This window comes from Uranotaenia lowii, chromosome 3 (assembly GCF_029784155.1).
Source record: "Uranotaenia lowii strain MFRU-FL chromosome 3, ASM2978415v1, whole genome shotgun sequence".
NCBI classification, from domain to species: Eukaryota; Metazoa; Arthropoda; class Insecta; order Diptera; family Culicidae; genus Uranotaenia; species Uranotaenia lowii.
In genome coordinates this window covers 224,853,359-224,877,025 of record NC_073693.1, presented here as the reverse complement: position 1 = coordinate 224,877,025, position 23,667 = coordinate 224,853,359, and the positions used below count along the sequence as shown (strand labels likewise).

Below are 23,667 nucleotides of genomic sequence, written 5' to 3'. Positions count from 1 at the left end.
TATTGAAAGTGTACGTCAAGTTAAATACCTGGGAGTACAAATCGAAGAAAAGCTAAATTATGTAGCTCACATCGACTGTACTATTAAGAAGATTGTAATGCAATATGAAGTTGAAAATAATCTACGTGAAATTTGATTATTGTGCTAAAATATTGCTTCATTAGACTGAGTCGACTTGGGGTCAATTTTGAATTTCTCAAACCCTGGGCTCTTAAAAGCTTTGTTTTCATGATCAGAAGAGCATATCAAAATAATAACTCAAACGTATCTCACCAAGAAATTTACATCTGATTCTGTTATAATTAAGTACTCAAATATTTCGATTTAAAGTTTCTTCAATCTTGATCAGATTGAATGGGGTTGAGCTCATTCTCAATGATAAAGATTTTTTTCGAATTGTCCTAAAATAAAATGATTATTTTGATATACGTACAACATTTTATGAAACACGGACATCGAAGTCAACGGCCCAAACCGTACATTAATGAGTTTCGCTCAACAGTTCCATAAAATTGAATTAAATTTTTGGGAAACCAAATATGGAACATGGTTTTAGCAAATAATGTGGTTTATTGACATTCCACTAGAAATTTTTCTCGAAGCACTCATATCTTGATAAGTTATAATTTCGATAGATTTTGTTCTGCCTAATATCAAACTATGCTATCTGAACGAGATATAATCTTGAAAGGAGCATATCTAAAATTGATATAATTAAGCTATGATCGTACAGATTTTTTGATATAATTTGAGATGTTTTAACATCCTACGAGTACTGAATAATAACTCATTTAGATAGGAAAAAAAATAAGTATCAAAATATCTCATCTTGATGTAATTTAGTTTTTCCCTCCTGATCGGGTTGGTCCAAAACTCATCCATGATTTTTTTGCAGAATTTTCAAGTAACGTTTACATGAGTAAATTCGAACTTTTCGGTTTGTATGGGAAAATTGAATATTTTGTACTGAAAAATCAAAATCATTTTTGTTTCTTCTGTGGAACCGAGCCTGCTAATGGTTTTCGTTCCAATTAATAAACTCTCTAAAGGAAATTTTCCGCTGAACAACTTTTTCGGATATCATAACCAGTGATGGTAAATTTCGCCCGTCACGCTTGACCCGACTAGTTTTGTTTCATCAATAGACTGGCACTGTTCTCAATTGACGGAGCCTCACTACTCGCATGACGGATAAAGCACGACAACAATCAACATTTCTCCATCATCGACTGGCGAAGCTCCTACACATGGTCAAAATTTCTCCTGAGAGTGACTGGCAAATCTCTTCACACTTCGATCGGCTGCTGACGGCAGGTAAAACTAATTGAACGACTTGCTGGCAGAGAGCAACAATAGCAATAAAAAACTGAAAACGAGCTTGCTGGCAGGAGCTACAAAAATAATAAATGCTTTTTTTGTTCCTCTTCGATCGTCTTCGGCTTGCTGGCAGGAGCAACAATAATAATAAATGCGTTTCTTTTTCGTCATCGGTCGTTTGAATGCGATTACTTGACTAGGTTATTATTTAGCTTCAAATGACTGGGGAATGAATGACTGGCAAACGAAGTGACTGGTCGTTAAGGAACAGTCAATTGAGTTTGACGGACCAAGAGGCATCACAGTCACAGCTTCACGCCTCATGACGATGACTTTTGCCAAGCCTGATCATAACTTCGTATATTTTAAGACAAAAAAGTTATTAGCTGTTTAACAGGTGTATATCTTTTGGCATTGATAAACAATAAATTCAATTGACATCACTGCTGGGTGTCTAGCGGGATATTGCATGACCACTTTTCATGCAATACTTCGTGGAGAACAAGCAGTGGTGTCAATTGAATTAATTGTTTTTAAGTTAAACAGCTAATAACTTTTTTGTCAAAAAAGATACGAAGTTATGTTATTGGACAAAGTTGTGCAGCGGAAAATTGCCTTTAAAGAATTTATAAAATGGCACGAAAACTATTAGTAGGATCGTTTTCACAAAAGAAACGAAAATGATGTTGATTTTTCAGTACAAAATATTCAATTTTCCCATACAAACCTAAAAGTTCAAATTTACTCATGTAAACGTTACTTAAGACCCCAGGGTTTGAGAATTTCAAAAATGGCCCCAAAACGACTCAGTCTATTGCTTCATGCATCCGATACGCAGACAAAACGGCTGCAAAGAATTCCAAACAAGATAATAAGAGTGGTGATCAGGGTTGGCATAATTCAACGGTCAACGGTAAAATGGTCCTTCAAAATCATTTGACTGTTCCTTAACGACCAGTCAATTCGTTTGCCAGTCATTCATTCCCCAGTCATTTGAAGCTAAAATAATAACCTAGTCAAGAAATCGCATTTCAACGACCGATGACGAAAAAGAGACGCATTTATTATTATTGTTACTCCTGCCAGCAAGCCGAAGACGACCGAAGACGAAAAAGAAACGCATTTATTATTATTGTTGCTCTTGCCAGCAAGCCCGTTTTCAGTTTTTTATTGCTATTGTTGCTCTCTGCCAGCAAGTCGTTCAATTAGTTGTACCTGCCGGCAGCAGCCGATCGAGGATGTGTAGGAGCTTCGCCAGTCGCATGACGGAGAAATGTTGATTGTTGTCGTGCTTTATCCGTCATGCGAGTAGTGAGGCTCCGTCAATTGAGTAAGGTGCCGGTCGTTTGATGAAAAAAAAACTAGTCGGGTCAAGCGTGACGGGCGAAATTTACCAACCCTGGTGGTGATACGATGCAACCGATATACTCCTAGTGCTTTAATGTTTGATATGCTGCAATAGTTGTCAGTTAAGCAGAGGGTTACATACAACAGATTAATTTTTGTATGTTGATAATCCACCATGGGTGCACGGAATCACCGTAGTTTGACCAAAGTATGGATACTTCCAATGCTCTAATTTCCATATCCGTCACCATGGCTTCGTGTGAACTGTTATGGAGTGAATGTAAATCGTGGGAATGTATATTCAAAATTAAGAAAGGAATGTTACCAACTTGTTATCTGGATGGTCGGCAGTACGGAATCGACATCCACAGATACAATACAAAGCAAGCTCTCTAGATTTTAGATGGCAAAACACGAAAAAAGAGATGACCTAACGATCTATTTTCTACAACGGATTGAAGATATACTGTAAGATGGACTATAATGATTCACCGATGAGCATCAAAGACAGTTCAAAGTTGAATAGTTTAAAAGCTTAGTCCACACTAGGCAACTTGAACTGCGATTTTTGTTATGAGTTTGTATTGTCGTCTGTTGTTATTGTTGGAAACCTGAGACAGTCTCAGGATCTTCCGAATGGCAGACGCTGAGACTGTCTCGAGACGAACTGTCTCCTAATGTGGATTAGCCTTTGTGGTAACCTATCTTACAGTTTCCGGACGGATAAAAAATACAAATTAATAATTCGGATGCACAATGTATAATATATATTTTCTTTGACATTTTATCCAAACCTACTATGATATTTTTCACAATGTTAGATCGCACAGCCTTAAAAAACTGACAATACAATATATCAAACAGAAAATTTGATGCGAAAACTAATCCTTAAAAAGGATCATATCAAAGTGATGAAGATCTGACAATCAGATAGAAAACTGTACGGTGATGGACATACGCGGGAGTAAGACGAACACGTAGTACATAAATTAAACAAATAATCTTATAACTATAAAAATGGAGGCGTTTTTTTTAAACCATCACGTATCAACGGACTTTCTGAATGAAGTGAAATTTGGTATCCGAGGGTTTTCCGGGTCAGAGATGGTTTGTAGAACAGTTTCAAGACACTCACTGTTTATGGAAAGGACGCTCTCATACAAAATCATCTCCTCTAGCTATCTTATAAAATAATAATGGAGGCGTTTTCTTTGTAACATTTGTCGGAATGATATGAAACTTGGAATCCGAGGGTTTTTTGGGTTAGAGATGGTTTGTATAATAGTTTCGAGAATCTCACTTTTTATGGAAGGGGGGCTTCGATACAAATCAACCTGAAATGGGACACAACTCAAACAATTTTATGACGATATAAATGAAAATTGATTCACGAGCACCAAGAAGTTAAAGACGTGTAGATAAAGTTAAACATTTTCAAACGATTTATTAAGTAAAAGATAAAACGAAGTTTACCGGGTCAGCTAGTGTTTAGCACATTTATGCAGAAGATTAAAAGTCCCTCCGACTCCTTAAGAAGCGTATGTGGTGAAGAAAGAACCCAAATAGGCCTGAGAGCCCATTACAAAAAAAAAACAAATTCGGCAATGTTGATCAGTACAAAAGCATCCAAGAGAGAGATTTACAGATCAAGAAGCGACGATCTTAGGCGACTACCTCAAGGCACTCTTTGTATTTGTACTAAAAACTCACAGAGTCTCAGTAACTAAAAACTGAAAATTTTAGAAAAAAACAATCAAAATTTACCCAATTTATAACTATTTTTCTACATTTTTCGCGTGATCTTTCATTACGTCGTATGAACGAACAGTTTTATTAAGAAAAAATACAAAAACTGACATAAACTAGTGGAAACTTCTTTCCATCTAGAATATTTATAGCCTGGACAACATATTCTATATGTGAAATACAAATAAATTTTAAAGTTGTTTTGATAACTTTTGCAGCCGTTTTCTGTGAATTCTTAAGATGTTTCATACGACGTAATGAAAGCTCACGCAAGATTTAATTTTATGAACAGATTTTACTAAAAATTTTGAATGATCAACATTATAAGAATATTGAAAATATTTAGCATTTTGAAATATTCTGAAGCTCTACAATAAAGAATAAAAATAAAAATGATATTTAGAAAAAAATATAAAAATAAATGAATGTTTCATCGATAAAATTTATATGATATGAAAATTTAACAAGAAATTGATTGTTTTCAATAATATTTGTTCACCTCAACAAGTTTTCAGAAGATGGGTTTTTAGAGAATATCTGAGAAATATGATTTAAATTATTTTTTAAGAGCTTCAGTTCATTCAGAGCGTTGTTTTGGGCTGATAAACTTTTATCCAAAAGTTTATATTCCAAAGAAGTGTGTAATTATAAATAATAACATTCCAAAAGGTTTAAAAAATATCACTGTTCCACAGAGCCTTACACAAAAATTTAATTGAAAACGTTGTTAAATCCTTAAATAGAAGTCCGATCTTTTTCAGCGTTTAAAAGGGCAAAAAATTATACATGATAAAAATGAAAAAAAAAAATGCTTTTGGCTTTAGACAACAACAATCGAAAATTTCAAATATTTAATGATCGGTAATCAAATTTATAACTTGAAAAACAATAAGATCGTTGAGTTCAATAATAGACATACAAAAAAATCATTAATTTTTGTTTTCAGAAATGAAAAAAAAACATACCACCCATATTCGACATTAAGCAATTAAAAGATTCACAAGCTCAGACTATGAGAAAAAAGTAAATATGTAATTTCGACAAGTGTTTTGCATTTAAAATTTTATCAAAAATTAATATAGATAAATTTAAATTTATGTTTTCATTGGATTAATCTCAAGTAATTTGAAATGATGAATTCTGTTATTTTAAATGAATATTTAGGGGTTTATTGCTGTTTTTTCATTTGGCATGATTTTTTTTAAAAATAAACTTGTTATTGTTTTAACAACAATGTTATTTTAACGTTGTTGTTTTGGTACGAAATAAAAAAAAATCACGAAAATAGATTTTAAAATGTAAATATTTTTTTTTTTTTTGTGGCGTTTAAATAGCTGTGAGAAGCTGACGCGGAAAAGGAAATGTGGGTAGAGGGGTCAGGGAAATAAAAGTTTAGAGTAGGCAGCTTAGAATAGTAAGCGATCTTGAGACGTTGGCTATACCATCTTGCACTTCCTTAAGTCCACTTCGGATGAATATGAACTTAAAGCAGAACAAGATAGTGAACAAACCCCTCATGATACCAGTTGGAGGAAATACGTTGGCGGTTTGAGACAGGTCGCTTAATTAATCCCAACGAAACTAACTACAGTATTTATATATAATTTAAAACAATAAAATAAATTAGAACGCTCTCACCATGTTATAAAACACTGTTATAGGTGTTCATTAAATCCTTGGGATTCGAAGCCATCTTAGGGGTCCAATGTTGAGAGGATATGGCTTGAAGGGCTCGTTCGTCATCATCGGAAGGTCACATGCAAAGAAATAAAAAAAAAAGAAAAAAAAAGAGAAAAAAAGAAAAGAAAAATAGGATATTAGTTCATTTTATCTTTCAATATATAATATGAAGCCTAGCTCAAACCAGTAATAATCTAGCTTTAATATCTTGATCGATATCGTCTACTTATCAAAAGTACTGGAAATGCACAATGCTGTTCTTCTAAAACATAATCACTTATTCTGGTCAGCCTCTCTGACAAACTATGCTAAGTCTACATAGGGGTTCTATTTTAATATATATCGTGTGCCTATTTAAAATGCCCGAGATCAGTGGTTTGGACTACCTACTCATTGTTATTCTTCAAAACCGTACATTCTATTATCTACTTCCATAGATGAATTTCAAACCTAACCGAAAAACGTAAAGATCTGCTAAAAGTGAATAATTAAATAAAAAGCAAAAAACGTCTAACCAAATGAAATATAACATTTTTCAACAACAGCATTTCCATCCAATGAGCCTCTAGTTCTTGTAAAATGCTTGATTTAAGAATAAGCCAACGAAATTCATAAACCGCAAATACACACTTACTAGAGCATTGGGGAGGCGAATACCATAACCTTCACCTAACATCCATTACAAGCACACGTTTTCTCTATTTTTAATTCTATAAGACTAAACCAACTAACTACCTAACCAAACGAATTATGCCCTATTGAAAGTATCAACTTTTATTATGGTAAATTGTGATACTTTCACTACCAAATGTTGCGATTGTTCTGCGGAAGGGAGGGCAAGTGTTTCAACTCCCATTCATCTTATCAACATGGATCATGAAAAAAATAGACATCTTTGAACCTACTGCTGAATTTAAACTAAATAAAGATGTCCAGCTCCTCTTCTAATTTAGGCCATATTATGACACCATGTTTAATAAGATTGTGTGTAACGACACTGTCAGGAAAATGATGGTTTGATCTATCATTTTCACAAACATACACACCACAGCCGTTAACCCATTGCAACTTATAGAGAATTCGTTTTCAAGTGGTGGTGCACCGGGGCACTACCGGTAGTGCACTTTTTGCTGTTTTCATGCTCGTTTTCACGAAGAGTAGTCCACTGGTAGTGCACCATAAAGTGGACGGTGGAACACTCTGAAAATATTCGGTGTTGCTTGCGCTCTCACCAATACTATCATGAATTTCGACAGCACGTGCTTCCCGATGTAAACAAATATCAGCTGGTTGGTTTATTTCTATACCGCAAAATTGCGTTCGAGCTGTTTTTTTCTCTTTATTATCCCGAAGAACGGAAACTTGTTCCGGATTCAATACCAGTGCCGTTTCCAACAGAGGCGGAGAATTTCACCTAGATGGCACGTTCCAAAGCAAACAACGCTCCCAAAAAGAAATGTGCCCAGAAGGCTTGCTGCAATCGGTTCCAGGCGATGCCGGAAAAGAGCAGCAAATCCGAGTGCAAAAAGGCCAACCCAAAGATTTGGTAGAATCGTCCAAACCGAAAAGTTTTCTTGTTCGGGAGGGTCCTATAAGTTGGTCTCCACAGCGTTCAGCTGCATCGAAGCTACTCTGCTACAAGCCAGCTTCGAGCTGTGCCTTTGGGCGACGATGCTCGGTTGCGCCAAGTCCCGGATTCCCACCCGTTGCCCTTCAAAAACGGTAGTTCGAGACTACACCCGCATTGGGAGCTTGAATTTCGTTCGTTTCGGTCTGTTAGCAAAACTTTCTCCCCAGACTTCCGCGATCCGAGTTCGCCATTTTGACTTCCAAGAATTTTTTTGTAATCTGAAAACGGAAATAGGTACTCGAACGAAGATGAGATTTGCGAGGAATAAACGTTCAAAATACCGGAACTTTCAAGCTGGGGTAACTGCAGTCTAGCAGCAGCAGCAAGCATAGACCGCCCAGAATCATCCGGTATTGCAGTTATCATCAGAGCCAGAGGCGAATCTACCAAGCAAAATAAATCTGAAATCTTCACAATTCAACATAATATATAAATTCATGCTAAAAGTTTCATATTATTTAAAAGACAAAGATCAACTAAAGTCAATTTCATTTCAATTTTCGAAGTCAAACGAAAACAGATACCAGCTGTATTTTGACAGCTTGATGTTTTCTGTTGACACTACCGATTTCACGCACACCAACAAAGGTGAGTGCAAAACTCGATTCATGCTCGTTTTCAGCGTGGATGGTGCAACACTTTCGGGTGGTGAAAACGAATACGGTATTAGGGTACGGTAGATTTTAAAATGTAAATATTTATATATATTTTTTTGTAAATAATATTTTTTAATTAGTAAAAGTTAAAAAATCATTTTTTATAAAACTTTCTACTTTTCCGGAATTTGAGTTTGTGAAAATAGAGGGAAAATTAAATTTCATAAACATAAGAAGATCACATTGAAATCCATTAAAGAATGAGATAGTTAAATACATAGAGGTATGTTGTATTTTTGAAGCCAATTACCAATTTTAATACATATCAATTTAGAATATCAAAGCTCGTCTATCAGAAGCCAGCTGAACATTTTTCTTTCGGAAAACTTATTCACAATTTCAGATTTCAGAGCTGTTCCCACACAGTGGTTGTGTTTTAAGTCATTGAGGAAAATTTTGCCCCTGATGATACTTTCAAACATGCATATGTAGCTGAGCAGCAGCCGATATGCTCGCCGTTGTCATGTTTTTCACCTCTTCCTCCTCCTCCACAGGCTAGCAAAAATTCCGCAATTTTCTAGGCCATAAAAGTAGCACAACGAATGCAAATCGAGGGAGGAAATCAAGTTTTCATTTGGGAAAAATTAAATCAAACAAAGATTGTATAATAAAATAATGTTCTTTCTGGTTGATCCGGGAGGAATTCCCCCAACGAAGAATCGAAAAGGTGAATGGGCGAAAAGGATACTCACCTTACTAACATCATCATCGCCATCTTGATCAATTTCTTCATTGTCTAACAACGACGACGTCGCCGCCGTCGTCGTCGTCGATGTTGGTTGTTTCGATGACGGCTGCTGCTGATTTTGCCTCTGCTGGCTGTGTGTTGGTGATTGATTCAAACTTTCCGTCGACGAATTTTCCTGCTGTTGCTGCTGATGGTTAATATCCTCATCGCTGCTGCTGCTGCCGCCGAAAGGGCTAGGCAATAATCCATTCCCACTGCTGCTGCTGCTTCCATTTCCAGACACCACAGAAACGCGCTTTTTGTTCACCAAACGCGACGGTTTGCCGGGAAACTTTGACTTTCCCATCGCTGTTTGAATTGGTGCCAAAGGACAATCGACAAATTGCTGCACATTACTTCCCACCTTTTCAATGGCTAGGTTGTTCAGACCACAGATCACAATAATACACAAAAAACAATTCACTCTACACTTTTTTATCCGGCACAACAATCATATTCAACCCGATAACTTCGAGATCAGGCGTACTCCTTGTTTTAATTCTATTTCCACCCTTTAAAAATCACATCATAACATCATATTTTTCTACGCTCGCCAAAGATCTATCGAGACACTTTCAAAAACACAAACACGAAACTGGGGGCAACAGCGCGCACAAACACAGAAAACCGCAAGCTGACAAATTTTCATGCAATACGCAATAAAACACCATTCGCTTCGATCAGCGGCGCTGATGATTGCTGTAATGATGGCTGAGCTGAGAAAGAACACACGCACACAGTGTCGCGCAAACCGTTGCAGCTTGTCGATATGTCGCGGGCGGGAAACGCAAGGAGAGGTCCGGTCCGAAACGCGTGCAGGTTTTTAGCGGATTCTCTACACTGGGAAAGACAAAACACGACCAAACCGAACGACAGCACTACGCGAACTGAAGCGCACGAAGAAAACGGACGCACGCGAAAGGACGACGACGCCGTCCGTCGTTGCGTTTGACAGATGCGGCGCCAACGAAGTGGCTGCGTACCAGCCTTGCCAGATCTACGGATTTCTCCGTAGTTCTACGGATTTTGACCATTTCTACGGAGCTACGGATCGGTGCTTCAAATCTACGGATTTTCAGCATTTCCTACGGATTTTCTACGGATTATCGAATAAATTCAAGGGATTCTGCGGATAAATGAAAATTCTACCTGACGACCAAAAAAAAAAAAAAGGTCATCAAGTTTTATTTAGCCGAAAACAGTACATTTTTCGATTTTCGTGAAATCTACGGACTTGAGCGGTTTTCAATCTGGCAACGCTGCTGCGTACTTTTCGATTATATGTGAGGCGTCGCGAGGCCAATATTTGAAATGGCTGGTAGGCAAAAGTTTTAAATATTTGGAGGTTTTAATTCGGATTTTGTTAATTTAAAGATCGAAGTCAGCATTCAGGTTTGAATTCTAAATTCATATTTGGATTTAGTTGTTCTTAGGAATTAAATCACATTGTAGTAATTTTTCCCTAAATTATAATTAGAAATATAGATTTTGCAATCAAATAAAAAATTATGAGTAAGAACTTGAAATTCACATTTCGAATTAAGATTTTAGATTGCAGATTTAGATTTCAGCTTCCTCTTTCAGATTTAGATTATCAATTTCAGATTTTGATTGTAGATTCAATCATCCAGAATACAGATTTTAAAGTTTTAATTTAATCGATAATTTAACTCTGGTTCTTCTTATTTAAGTAAAGGAATTCTGATACTGAGCTTAGATTGGAAATTCTGAGTCGGAATTCAGATTCAGGTTTTCAGAATGCAGACTTAAATTTCAGTTTCAAAATTCAGAGTACAGGATTTAGAACATTTTTATACAGATTCAAAATTGGAAATTTAGGTAGAAATTATTTAACATAATATGAAAATTTAAAAAAGGCTTTACATAAAACTATATTTTTTCGTATTTGGAAGCTGAACACAAAATTTGGAGAAGACAATATCTATTACTCATTACCTAATATCCATTATAGAACTTCATCAAAATATTGACTTATTGATTTTACTGGCAATATTTTTTTCTTGAGTGGTTCATACACGGAAAAATATACAGCGCCGCGACGCTTGAATGATTAAAGAATTCATAGGATAGAAAATTCAAAATTTGAAATTATTTTATAATTTGATACATATTAGTAAATGTTATTTATTTGGCTGTGATTGTCATAAGATGTTATTTCTATTGCAAACAAAAATCAATTTGAATACAAATTTGAAACGCTAGTTCCACTTTCAACAAAACTGCTTCTAGTTTTCAATTCCACTCTTTCTTCTCCACAATCTTTCCAAAATTCGATCGTCATTAAAAATCATTGTAAACATAAACGTCATGTTGTTCGGAATCATCGTCATCATAATTCGTAGTCATCATCAGTAAATTTGCGAGCATTTCTGTAAAAAGCATAACATCATCGGAAACTATTTGAAGGGGTGTGAATTTTCATAGGATTTTCCGTATTTTTCCGGGTAAGTTGATTTTGCATTTATATGAAATCTGTTCTTCGAAGTTTCAAATTTGAATTCCAATCCCCTTGCCTTAATGCCTATGATGTCATGATTTTCATTTGATGTTGTTTTAAGTTATCATAAACAATATGGATTCATTGGACGTGATTGCCAAGAGGATTGACCATCTGAATGAGTTGCTGGGACCGACTCCCGGTAGCACCGAGAAGTCGGGAGAAAATCTAACCGAATCAGTCCTTTCGGCAGCATCTTTCCTACCTTCGGCTAGCACCGGCCATCTGGCGGAAGGCAGTCCACGGGATCACATTCTGAAGGCTTTCGAGCGAACCGATGAGCTGGAAACCTATCTGGATCCCGCCTATCTAGACGAAAAGCAGGATATCAAGGCGAAGGAAACTTACATCAATACTGTGGCCAATGATTTGGCTGGCACGTTCGAAACGCTGCAAAAAATCAAAGCTTTGGAGCCAACCCTGGGGGCAGAGTACTTTCGGAATCTGCCGGATGTTAGCGACCAGTTGAAGACCATGACTGGCTCAATGGCCGAACAGAAACAGGCCAACGAATTGCTCGAGGAGAGTTTGGTGATTGCGATGCAACGTTACAGTGAGATTCAAACCGGTATCAAGGATTCCCTGAAGGCGATGACCGATCGATTGGACAGTCTGGAGGAACGATTGAAGGAGCGCAAGAAGCAGGATAAAGATGTTTGAAGTGTGATTTTTAGGGAACACAAAAAATATTTATTCCATAATATGATCATTTAGGCAGAGCATGCAAGGCAAAATTATGTAAGATTATATTTGATGAAACTCTATAAAAATAATAAATACATGATCCCGTAAATTATTGTTAATTAAATTTTTTTATTCTAGTTGTATGGTTCAATTTACCAATACGGACCTCCGATTGGTTTTAAAGATTTAAAGATCCAGATTTCAGATTCAGATTCAGATTTCAGATTTGAGATTCAGTTTTCAGATTCAGATTCAGATTTCAGATTCAAATTTCAGATTCCGATTTCAGATACGTAAATTTTAGCTCTGGCTAAATTATTAGAATTGAAAATTGGTAAAGATGGATAGAATAGTTAGAAGAAGTTTTTATAGAAGTTGAAAAGAGCGAAAGAGCATTTTGCGAGGTAAACTTTTTAACGTACACCCCAGGGTAAACTCTATTCCGGCCTACCTCTTCTAAATAATGAGATTAAATTATGGTGTACTTTAATAAGTTTTCCTCGCAGAATACTTTCACCGAAATGCCGGACCTAAAATTTAAGAATCAATTAAACGGTGGTTACTTATCTTAAAAAGATTTCAGATTTCAAATTCAGATTTCAGATTCAGATTTCATATTCAGATTTCAGATTCAGATTTCAGATTCAGATTTCAGATTCAGATTTCAGATTTCAGATTTCAGATTTCAGGTTTCAGATTTCAGATTTCAGATTTCAGATTTCAGATTTCAGATTTCAGATATCAGTTTTCAGATTCAGATTTCAGATTTCAGATTTCAGATTTCAGATTTCAGATTTCAGATTTCAGATTTCAGATTTCAGATTTCAGATTTCAGACTTCAGATTCAGATTTCAGATTTCAGATTTCAGATTTCAGATTTCAGATTTCAGATTTCAGATATCAGTTTTCAGATTCAGATTTCAGATTTCAGATTTCAGATTCCAGATTTCAGATTTCAGATTTCAGATTTCAGATTTCAGATTTCAGATTTCAGATTTCAGATTTCAGATTTCAGATTTCAGATTTCAGATTTCAGATTTCAGATTTCAGATTTCAGATTTCAGATTTCAGATTTCAGATTTCAGATTTCAGATTTCAGATTTCAGATTTCAGATTTCAGATTTCAGATTTCAGATTTCAGATTTCAGATTTCAGATTTCAGATTTCAGATTTCAGATTTCAGATTTCAGATTTCAGATTTCAGATTTCAGATTTTAGATTTCAGATTTCAGATTTCAGATTTCAGATTTCAGATGTCAGATTTCAGATTTCAGATTTCAGATTTCAGATTTCAGATTTCAAATTTCAGATTTCAAATTTCAGATTTCAGATTTCAGATTTCAGATTTCAGATTTCAGATTTCAGATTTCAGATTTCAGATTTCGGATTTCAGATTTCAAATTTCTGATTCAGATTGTAGGTTGCATATTGCATTTTTTTTTCTTCAGATTTCTGATTTGTTATTTCAGATTGAATTTGCAAAATTTTGAAATTGTTAGTTTTTAAATTTCCACTCAATGTTCTTTTACTTTTATTTACTCATACACTCATACACTTTGCAACACGTGATATTTAGTTTTTAAGTTTCTCTAACCCTTGTTTAAAAAGTGAAAAATATTCTTGACTTTTTTTTTCTTTATGTTCACATTGGAAGTTTAAAATGACTATTAAGAAATAGATAATACATCTGGAAATGCAGTTTTAATTTTAAAGTTTGAATGTTATTTTATATATAGGTAATATGTACTTACTTTCGTTTTCCTCTTTTTGGATTTTTCGTAGGTTTGATTTTTAAAGTAAAATGTTTAGAATCCAACAGTTCAAAGATAAAAGGCTCAAATGTTTCAATGTTTACACATACAAATTTCAAAGCTAAAAAGTTTAAATATTCTATGCATGATTGAAAATTTTGAAAGTTCCAAAATATACAAATTGAAAATTCTGAAGGTTTTAAATTTTTTATTAAGAAAAGTTTGAAAAAAAAAAGTTCAACATTTGAAACATTTTGATTAAGAAAAGTTTGAAAAAAAAAGTTCAACATTTGAAAAAATCAATAGTTCAAGAGTAAGAAATAAAAAAAAAAACTTTTTCTAATTCATATGATGAAAGATTCTTGAATTTATAAAGATATATAGGTTTAAATAAACGAATGGCATCCTCTTCGATGATAAGTCAAAAATTTCAAGTTGAATTTCGGATTTCAAATAATAAAGCATGTTTTTGATTGTGAAATAATTTATCACTTTTCATATGAAGGTGATTGCTGGTATACGGATAACAAATGACAATGAAGAAAAACAGTTCGATTTTTATAACTTAACTATTTCGCGCGAAATAAGAGAAAAAAGCTGGGTGTAGTCATGCTAGCTCATGCAATAACAATAATGGAAATAATCCAATGATAACAATTAAAGAAACAATACTTATCGAGTAACTGACTATATCACAAGAATACATGTTTTAGGGGTTCCACAGCCAATCGATGTTGGCCAAGCCCCGCTATGTTTCTGACCGGAAGCGATCCGGAAGGTCCAGTCTAGCTCTCCTCGTGTTCCGCTCCATGGCCGTAGTGATGTTCGAAATCGTGATGGTCAAAATCATGCGACACGTGTTCCGTTCCAGCGTGGCCCAAATCGAAGCTGTGCCCTCCGTGCAGTTTGTCGTCGAACTCGCTGTGGTTCTCCAGCGTCAGTCCGTGGTTATGGTTGTGTTCGGTTTCCGGATGTACCAGCTGGTGGATAGGAAAGAGTAGGAATCAATAAATAAACAGAAAGAGTCAAGAGTCAATCTTGTATTGACCAATTAATTAACGATACATTGGAATATAGGCATGAGTTCATGCCTTCGCTGTGTGAAATTCTGAATGTGGATACTGTTAGAAAACGCCTGAATGTATAATGTTAATCAGTCGAAATTTCCATACCTATTTAAAATACCGTATTTAACGGTGTATAAGACGCACCGGTGTACAATTTCGGGAAAAAAGCCGGTGTATGGGACGCACTTGTATTTTTGAGTGATTTAAAAAAAATTAATGTGCATTAAATTTAGAATCGTTATAAAGGACGCAGCATGGTTTTTATTTGAAAAAAAAAAAAAATTAATTGTCTTAATTCTCTATGTCTTAGCCGAATGCAATGTAAGGATATGGCAGACAGAAACAAACGAATAATCTTGAGGTATATATTACACAATTCCTATGTTCTGCCACATAGCAAAAAACAACCTTTTCCAAAACTGATTTTATTTAACCCTGTAAATCCCAATTGATCATCCGCTGAAAAATTCACAAAAGTTTAGGTAGACCACAATCAACTTTTGTTCTACTTTATCGTTGAAGGCATTTATTTATATTTTATTTTCATAAATTACAATATCCCAGGTGCCAAAGAAATTGGTTTTCAATACATTTTCGGTTGTATTTTAAACACACTTAAGACATTTTTATTCTATTTTTTTTAAATATACTTAAACTGATTCATAGCTTTTTTTTTAAATTATTGGTTGTTTGTTTACGAGTGCTACAAATTGTAAGCATTTTTCAGAATTAAAAGTTTAAAGGACACTGCTAGCTTACAGCAATTCAATTTCTTGAAAATGTTATTTTATTAATTCTTTGAACTGAAATATTTCGGTGGATGAACTGGTTAACAAATTCTAAAATAAAAGTATTTCTAAACTTCCATCTTCCATTATTAAGGTGACATTTCAATATAAGTTGCAATGGTAAGAGCCAAAGCATAAGAATATGGGAGTCCTAGCCTTTTGTAAAGCAAGATTGTCAAATTATTTTTTGTGAAATTATCAATATGATAAAAATCTTCTCAAAGGGATTAAATAGAATAGAACACACTTTTTTAAAGATAGTTTTAATTATTAAAAAAAATAATAGTTCAAATTATGCATTGAACACCCAACAACGAAATAAAAAAGATTTTTCTATTTGGAACCAGAGAGAGAGAAAATCAAAACTATTTTTTAAATTCAGAAAACGTTATATACATTTTTCAATGTTTATTTATTTTAACTGAAGAAGTAATGAAAAAATAATTAAACAAAACCTCTTATTTTAATTAAGTTTGTAATAAGTATTTCTAAATGATAAAGTAAACATCAAAAGATTGCAATCTACCAAAATAGGAAAAGTTTTTTTTTGCAATTGTTGTTTTCGAAAATAAGCCAATTTAAAAGAACGGAAATAAAGTTGTGAGGAATTTGAAATTGATTGTAAAACTCTGATACTTCAATATTATTCGGAAATATTTTACTGAATTAGTGATTCAGGAATATCGTATTATTATTATCAATTCTTAAATTCAATTCTAATTATCATTTCTGGTTATCTCTCTATCAAACCTCTCTGGTTATTTCTAAATAAAACTTTGTTCTGAAATAAGATTAACAAAATCAGATTCTGAGGTACGATGTGTAGGGATGAGATGAAGGATATGAAGAAAATAAATCAAATTTAATGAAAAATAAAATAAAACAATAATTGTGTTCGACAATACTGAAGATAAATAAAATGAAAAAAAAAATTCTATAACAACGTTTGCTATTTTGGCAACACTAGACAAACAAACAAAACAAAGTCAGTCATTGATCTATTCTTGTGAGCGTGTCCAAGTGAATCTCTGAATTAAGATTCGTAAAATCACGACAATGGCGTGGTTGGTAAGGTTGCTACTGCTGATTGTTTTGATTTGGCCTTCCGGTGGAATAATACGGATTGGCTTCAAAAGCGCAGATATTTCAGACTGCTGCTGCTGATTATTTTGATTTCGCCTTCCGGTGGAATAAGGCGGAATTGGCGTTAGAAGCGCAGATATTTATGGTTGCTGCTGCTGATTGTTTTTATTTAGTCGTTCGGTGGAATAAGACGTATTGGCTATAAAAGCGCAGATATTTAAGGCTGCTGCTGCTGATTGTTTTGATTTGGCCTTCCTATTCTATCGGACGGATTGGCTTTAGAAGCGCAGATATTTAAGGCTGCTGCTGCTGATTGTTTTGATTTAGTCTTCCGGTGGAATAAGACAGAATCGGCTTAGGAAGCGCCGATATTTAAGGCTGCTGCTACTGATTGTTTTGATTTGGCCTTCCGGTGGAATAAGACGAATTTGCTTTGTTATCTTTGTTATGATTTGGCTTTCCGGTGAAAAAAGGCGAAATGGATTTGGAAGCGCAGATTTCCAGGCAACTTCTGCTGATTGTTTATATTGATTTGGCCTTTAGGTGGATAAAAACGGAATGGCTTTGGAAGCACAGATTTTTAGGACTGTTGCGGCTGATTGTTTGTTATGATTTGGCCATCCGGTTAAAAAAGACGGAATCGGCTTAGGAAGTGCAGATTTTTAAGGCTGCTGCTTGTTTGTTTAGATTTGGCCACATTGTGGAAAAAGACGGAATGGGTTTTGAAGCGCAGATTTTCAGGCAGCTTTAGCTGATTGTTTGCTTTGATTAAGCCTTTCGGTAGAAAAAGATGGAATTGGCTTTGGAAGCGCAGATTTTTAAGGCTGCTGTTGTTGATTAACTGCTTCAATTGGGCCTTCCGATGAAAAAAAAAACGGAGATGGGTAAGGAAGTACAGATTTTTAAGGCTGCTGTTGCTGATTGTTTGTTTTGATTAGGCCTTTTGGTGGAAAAAGACAGAATTGGCATACGAAGCACAGATTTTTAAGGCTGCTGCTTCTGATTTTTTAATTTGATTTGGATTTTCAAGGCTACTGCTGCTGATTGTTTGTTTTGAATAAGTCTTCTGGTTGGGTAGGCTTTTTCTAAAAATACTATCGAATTATCCCGGCTCTGGTAAACAGAGACAGAGTGACAAGAAAAGCACAGTTTGAGAAAGCTGTTGCTGAGAATGTTTTTTTTTGCGAATTGTTCCGGCTCTGGTTAATAAAAGCAGAGCGCCAGGAAAAGCACAAATTGGGAAGGCTTTTTTGATTAATAAAGAATAGAGTTGAGAAGGAAAGTAGAGATGAGATGATGGATAAGCAGAAATCAAATAAAATTTTTAGGATGGAGAATGAAGATGTGGAATATTAGACTGAGTCGATTTGGGGTCATTTTTGAATTTCTCAAACCCTGGGGTCTAAAAAGTTTCGTCTTGGTCCAAAACTCATCCATCATTTTTTGCAAAATTTTGAAGTAACGTTTACATGAGTAAATTTGAACTTTTTTGTTTGTATGGGAAAATTGAATATTTTGTACTGAAAAATCAACATCATTTTTTTTGTCTGTGGAACCGGGCCAGCTGATAGATTTTGTGCCAATTAATCAAATTCCTAAACGAAATCATCCGCTGAACAACTTTGTCGAAGACTGTAACCTCGTATCTTATTAGCAGAAAAAGTTATTAGCTGTTTAATGGGGGTATGTCTTTTAGAATTGATTAACAACAAATTCAATTGACATCACTGCAGGGTGCCTACACGGAAAAAAATTGAGTGGTCATCCCAAAGACGCTGTCATGATAATTTTACCATTTCAGCGCTATAGTATTTTCAACCACGAAAAGTTTAACATCGATTTTGTGAAAGTGCGCATGAAACAATATTGAAATTACTATGTACCTGGTAATTTTCGATAACTCTCAATGCTTGTGGTCGAAAATACTATGGTCATGATTATTTCATCATATTTTCTATCACAACTACCGTCCGCATAGTAATTTTGACATTGTGGCACCGATTCATATCAACAAAATACTACGAACATCGTACTTTTGAGAACAAAACATATTTGACTCAAAAACATAAGTGCGTATGATAATTTTACTATGGTAAACATTCTTGTTGTTTACACTAATTCAGGATCATTAATCATCAAACCCGTTTGTAAAAAAAATTAATTTTGAGCTGCTTTATAGTTACATAACTTTGAAAATCATTCCAGAGCATCGGGAGAACACACTAACATTGACCGACGTGTGTCGGAAGTGTGAATTTTCATGTTTCAAATAATGTCATAATGCATGCATGCAAATAAACAAACAAACATACATAGTAATTTTACTATTTAAATCAAGCTCCTCGCTCCTTCTTATCTTTATCATAACACATACTAGTTTCATCATGAAACATATTAATTTTACTAGGGACGAAGTAAAACAACCCAAGCAACCAGAATTCCCTTAAAAAGGTTCCACAGAAGCTTAATCAGCTCTCGTTTGTGTCTGAAGGGAATGCTAATCAGCCCAAAATTTAAGTTCTTAAAGCTACTTTCAAGTTCGTTTACGTGGCTGAAGAGAACGCTATTCAGCTTCTAAGAGAATGTCAAGAAACTTCTACGCGCCGAAAAAAAAATCCGATTGACAGATTGTTCTGACAACCAGATGTCAGATTGCTAGGTTGCCGGTCTATCATGGTCTATCTCATTGGTTTTAATTATATTGTTTTGATTACAAAATCTGCTTACACGCCTAGGGAATTGAACCGCTGCTCTCTAGATTGCGATGAAACTCACCAGCCTCTCGACCAATCCAGCAATAGATCATTGCCATTGTAATAATTAGTATTTAAACTCAATATCATTTGAGATGATTGAATAGGTTGGTCAATAGTTTGTTCCTTATGTCGTTTGAAGGACTTTCAGTACACAATATGAATAATAACAATAATTCGCATCATCAAAAATTTATTCGAATATCTTAACATTTATAAGAAAAATTCGAAAAAATCTTGAATTCCTTTGGTAAATATCAGTACAGATATAAACAAAACAAATACCATGACAAGAAATTGACAGACAGTTTTGACATGTCGCTTAGAATTCCCATATAGGTTCTTTAAAACACCTTCAAGTATCTTAATGGCGCGTTTTAGGATGTTACGCGAACGTTATCGACCTTCTTGAAAGACATTTTTGACATGTCGCTTAGTATTCCCATATAGGTTCTTCAAAACACCTTCAAGTATCTTAATGGTACGTTTTAGAATGTTACGCGAACGTTATCGACCTTCTTGAAAGTAGTTCTATTGAATGCGCTTAGAAGTTCCGTTATCGATAGTTTATCCTTTCAAAGGGCGATAGAAGTTCCTGAGTAACTTTTACGCGACAAGAGTCACCTGAAGTTCCCGTAAAACATTTTTTCAGCCAAATGTGAACTTCGGAGTTCGGAGTTAAGTAAAAACGCGACTTTTGGTTGCTTGGGAATGCATCATTTCATTGATAATTTTACTAAAACGCAGTCGAATTTACTATGCGCAGCCAAATTGAGCACATGGTAAAATAGCTATGCGTAAGGTTTTATAAACAACAAAACATATTTGACTCAAAAATATGGTCGCCTGTTGTTCGTTTAAACCACGGATTTAGTAATTTTACTATGCTTTTTTTTTGTGTGTAGCAAGGTATTGCGTGACTACTTTTCATACGATACTTCGCCAGGCTCAAGCAGTGATGTCAGTTGAATTTGTTGTTAATCAATGCGAAAAGACATACCCCTGTTAAACAGCTAATAACTTTTTTTCCTAATAAGATACGAAGTAACGGTCTTGGACAAAGTTGTTCAGCGGAAAATTTCCCCTAGGAATTTTATGAATTGGCTAAAAAACTATAAGCAGGCTCGGTTACACAGAAAAAAACAAAAATGATGTTGATTTTTAAGTACAAAATATTCAATTTTCCCATAGAAACCTAAAAGTTTAAATTTACTCATGTAAACGTAACTTAAAAATTCTACTAAAAAATCTAGGATGAGTTTTTGACCAAAGCGAAACTTTTTTGAACCCAGGGTTTGAGAAATTCAAAAATGACCCCAAATCGACTCAGTCTAGTGGAATATGGAATAAAAATTAAGGATATTGGGTAAATAAAATTTTGTAAAAAAACAATAAAAAGTTTTAATAGAGAATAGAGGTGAGAAGAAATGTAGAGATGAGATAAAGTATATGCAGAAAATAAATCAAATTTAATGAAAAATAAAATAAAATAATACCTAGTTGTGTTTGGCAACACTGAAAATAAATAAAATAAAATAAATTTCTATGACAACGTTTGCTATTTTGGCAACACTAGACAAACCAACAAAACAAAGTCAATCATTGATCTATTCTTGTGAACGACAGACGTGTTTAAGTGAATCTCTGAATTGAGATTCGTAAAAAACACGACACGATGCTTTTGAAACTTGATTTTCATTGATATACATACGAGATTTTTAATTTTATTTGAACTTAAACGAATGAAAAAGTAACCAATTTGAAACAAACGATAAACGAAAAAACTGAAAAATCGTACATTTTCAAGAAATTTTCTAGCACCTAAAATTTTGAGAATTTTTTCTAAACGTATCCGGGTCGGCCAAATCCGGGCATTTCTATACAAAATATTTTTTCTTGGCGGTCCTGAATGTGTTAATATGACCTCACCGCCCCTTGAGCTCTTCTAACGCCCACAAAATTTAAAAGTTGAGCTCACCGCTCCCATGGAAGCTCTCAACGCCCCCCAAAAGGCGGTAGGGACCACTTTGAAAACCACTGTTTAAGAGCTTCTTTTCGCTAATGGTCGAAATGGAACGGAACGGAACGAAACGGATGTATCCAGCATCTACAAAACGCCGCATCTACTGCTAACTCGTCTCTATGAGATCAATATGGTTGATGTGGCATGAGAAATTTGTCAGTGCGGAAAAAATAGTAGGGGAGAATGAGGATACTTGATCCCTGGGGATACTTGATTTCTTAGCTATATCTCCAAACTGGAATGTCGTACAAAGATCAAATGTTCTAGAAAAATGTGTTAAATGTCAACAAAACAGCAATGGTTGAAGCTCAAAAAATTTTAACAAAATAAGTTTTTGGGTTATTGAACTTTGTTTGAAAAATTTCACAAAATGTGACCTGAAGATCTTTTTTCATAATTTTAAAATGTTCCTAACATGGAAATATTATAACAAAAATAATTATTCCAATACATCAATCTTTCGAGTGTAAAATGAACTTCAAAATACAATATTTTCAAAGCGATGGAAAAATCCCAACTTTTTTCAGAATTTTTTTTCTAAAATGTTGATGTTGTTTTTGATCCCTAATATATGGGTACAAATGATCCCGGTATATTCTTCTTCTCAATGGATCGTGGTCATTACTGATTACGAGATTACTAATATTTATCCAATAGCTAATATTCATCCATCAATTATCTGAAGAAAAGGGCTAAAATAATTGATTTTCTCTAGTTTATAAAAAAATTGCGCCCGTAAGTATGCAATGTCTTAAGGGTTGAGAATAAGCTATAGATTTTTTTTTCTGACAATTATAGATTGTGAAATGAGAACAAACATGACCAAAATAGTCAATAAACATTCTATCTTGGGGTTTTGTTTGATTTTTCCCTTGGATTAGGGCTTCCTGAATAAAGGATCAAGTCTCCCCTAACTTAAAAAATATCGCGTTTTTTTTACTCCGACGAAAATGCTTCTAGTTCATCTACGGGTTCAAGTATCGTTCTTATTTTAGGAGCATAGAAACTTGAAGTTACACGCTGTCAGAAAATGTAATAGAGTGCGAGTTGCTAAATTTTTCCAAAAAGATATGGTGATTGGAAATGCTGACGCTGGACATCATGCAAACAATTTCTTACACATTTTTTTATGCTTCACAGAAATTGAATCGAAAATTGAAGAAAAGAATCGAAAATCTTACACTCAACACTTAATTCTGTAAAAGTACTTCATCAGTGAAAGTACTGTCACTACACCCAGACTTTAACAGGTAGCTTTGACCCCCCAACCTACCTTGAGATTGTGCTTAACGCCGGACACCTCGATCGGGTGCTTCAGGAAGTGCTGATCCTCCTTTTTGACGTAGACCGGCACAGCGTGAAAGTGATGGAACTTGAAGCTCTGATGCGAGGTGGCATGTTTGTGTTCGATGTTGTGATGATGCTCAGTTTCTGCCACCTCCTCATCGTCGTGGCGCGCCTGAATGTAGCCTCCAAAACACGCCGCAAACAGGGTCACAAAAATCTGTATAGATGAATAGACCACAATCATTCACTTGATATTAGGGATAGGGATTCTTGGGAGTCCTTAGAAAACAGTCCTTTAGGAAATTATTTCCCTCTTAGAGTAAAACTCCCAACACTTAGAACATGGTAAATTCCACTCACAATTGATCGTAGCATTTTGATTGATCTCGAACCTTACAGGTCACAGTCACTTCTGAACAGAACTTCTTTGGAACAAGGATCAACAAACTGTTTTAACAATGGAAGCCCACACACTGCACTCGAATGACGTTTTGTCTATGACCGTTGGTTTGCTACCGTATTAAACTTTATAGTGCCGGCCCCCACTTCGATTGAGCCAACCCAAGAAACCGAACAAAGTGAGTGTGATATTTGAGGTCTGAAAGTGTAA

General features: G+C 34.8%; 2 protein-coding genes across 2 annotated transcripts; one reads left to right on the top strand and one right to left on the bottom strand.

Moving 5' to 3' along the window:
- Positions 1-11,470: 11,470 nt before the first annotated feature.
- LOC129756895 (uncharacterized) lies at positions 11,471-12,414 on the top strand. Its single transcript, XM_055753943.1, has 2 exons — positions 11,471-11,568; positions 11,683-12,414. Exon 2 carries the CDS (start codon positions 11,697-11,699, stop codon positions 12,279-12,281), a length of 585 nt encoding a protein of 194 aa, XP_055609918.1. The 5' UTR covers positions 11,471-11,568; positions 11,683-11,696; the 3' UTR covers positions 12,282-12,414.
- A 2,126-nt stretch (positions 12,415-14,540) lies between these two features.
- Positions 14,541-23,552, bottom strand: LOC129757101 (histidine-rich glycoprotein-like). Its single transcript, XM_055754230.1, has 3 exons — positions 23,418-23,552; positions 23,044-23,274; positions 14,541-15,036 (listed from the first exon to the last, which is right to left on the bottom strand). The coding sequence occupies exons 1-3, from the start codon at positions 23,430-23,432 to the stop codon at positions 14,842-14,844; spliced, it is 441 nt and encodes a 146-aa protein (XP_055610205.1). The 5' UTR covers positions 23,433-23,552; the 3' UTR covers positions 14,541-14,841.
- Positions 23,553-23,667: the final 115 nt, after the last annotated feature.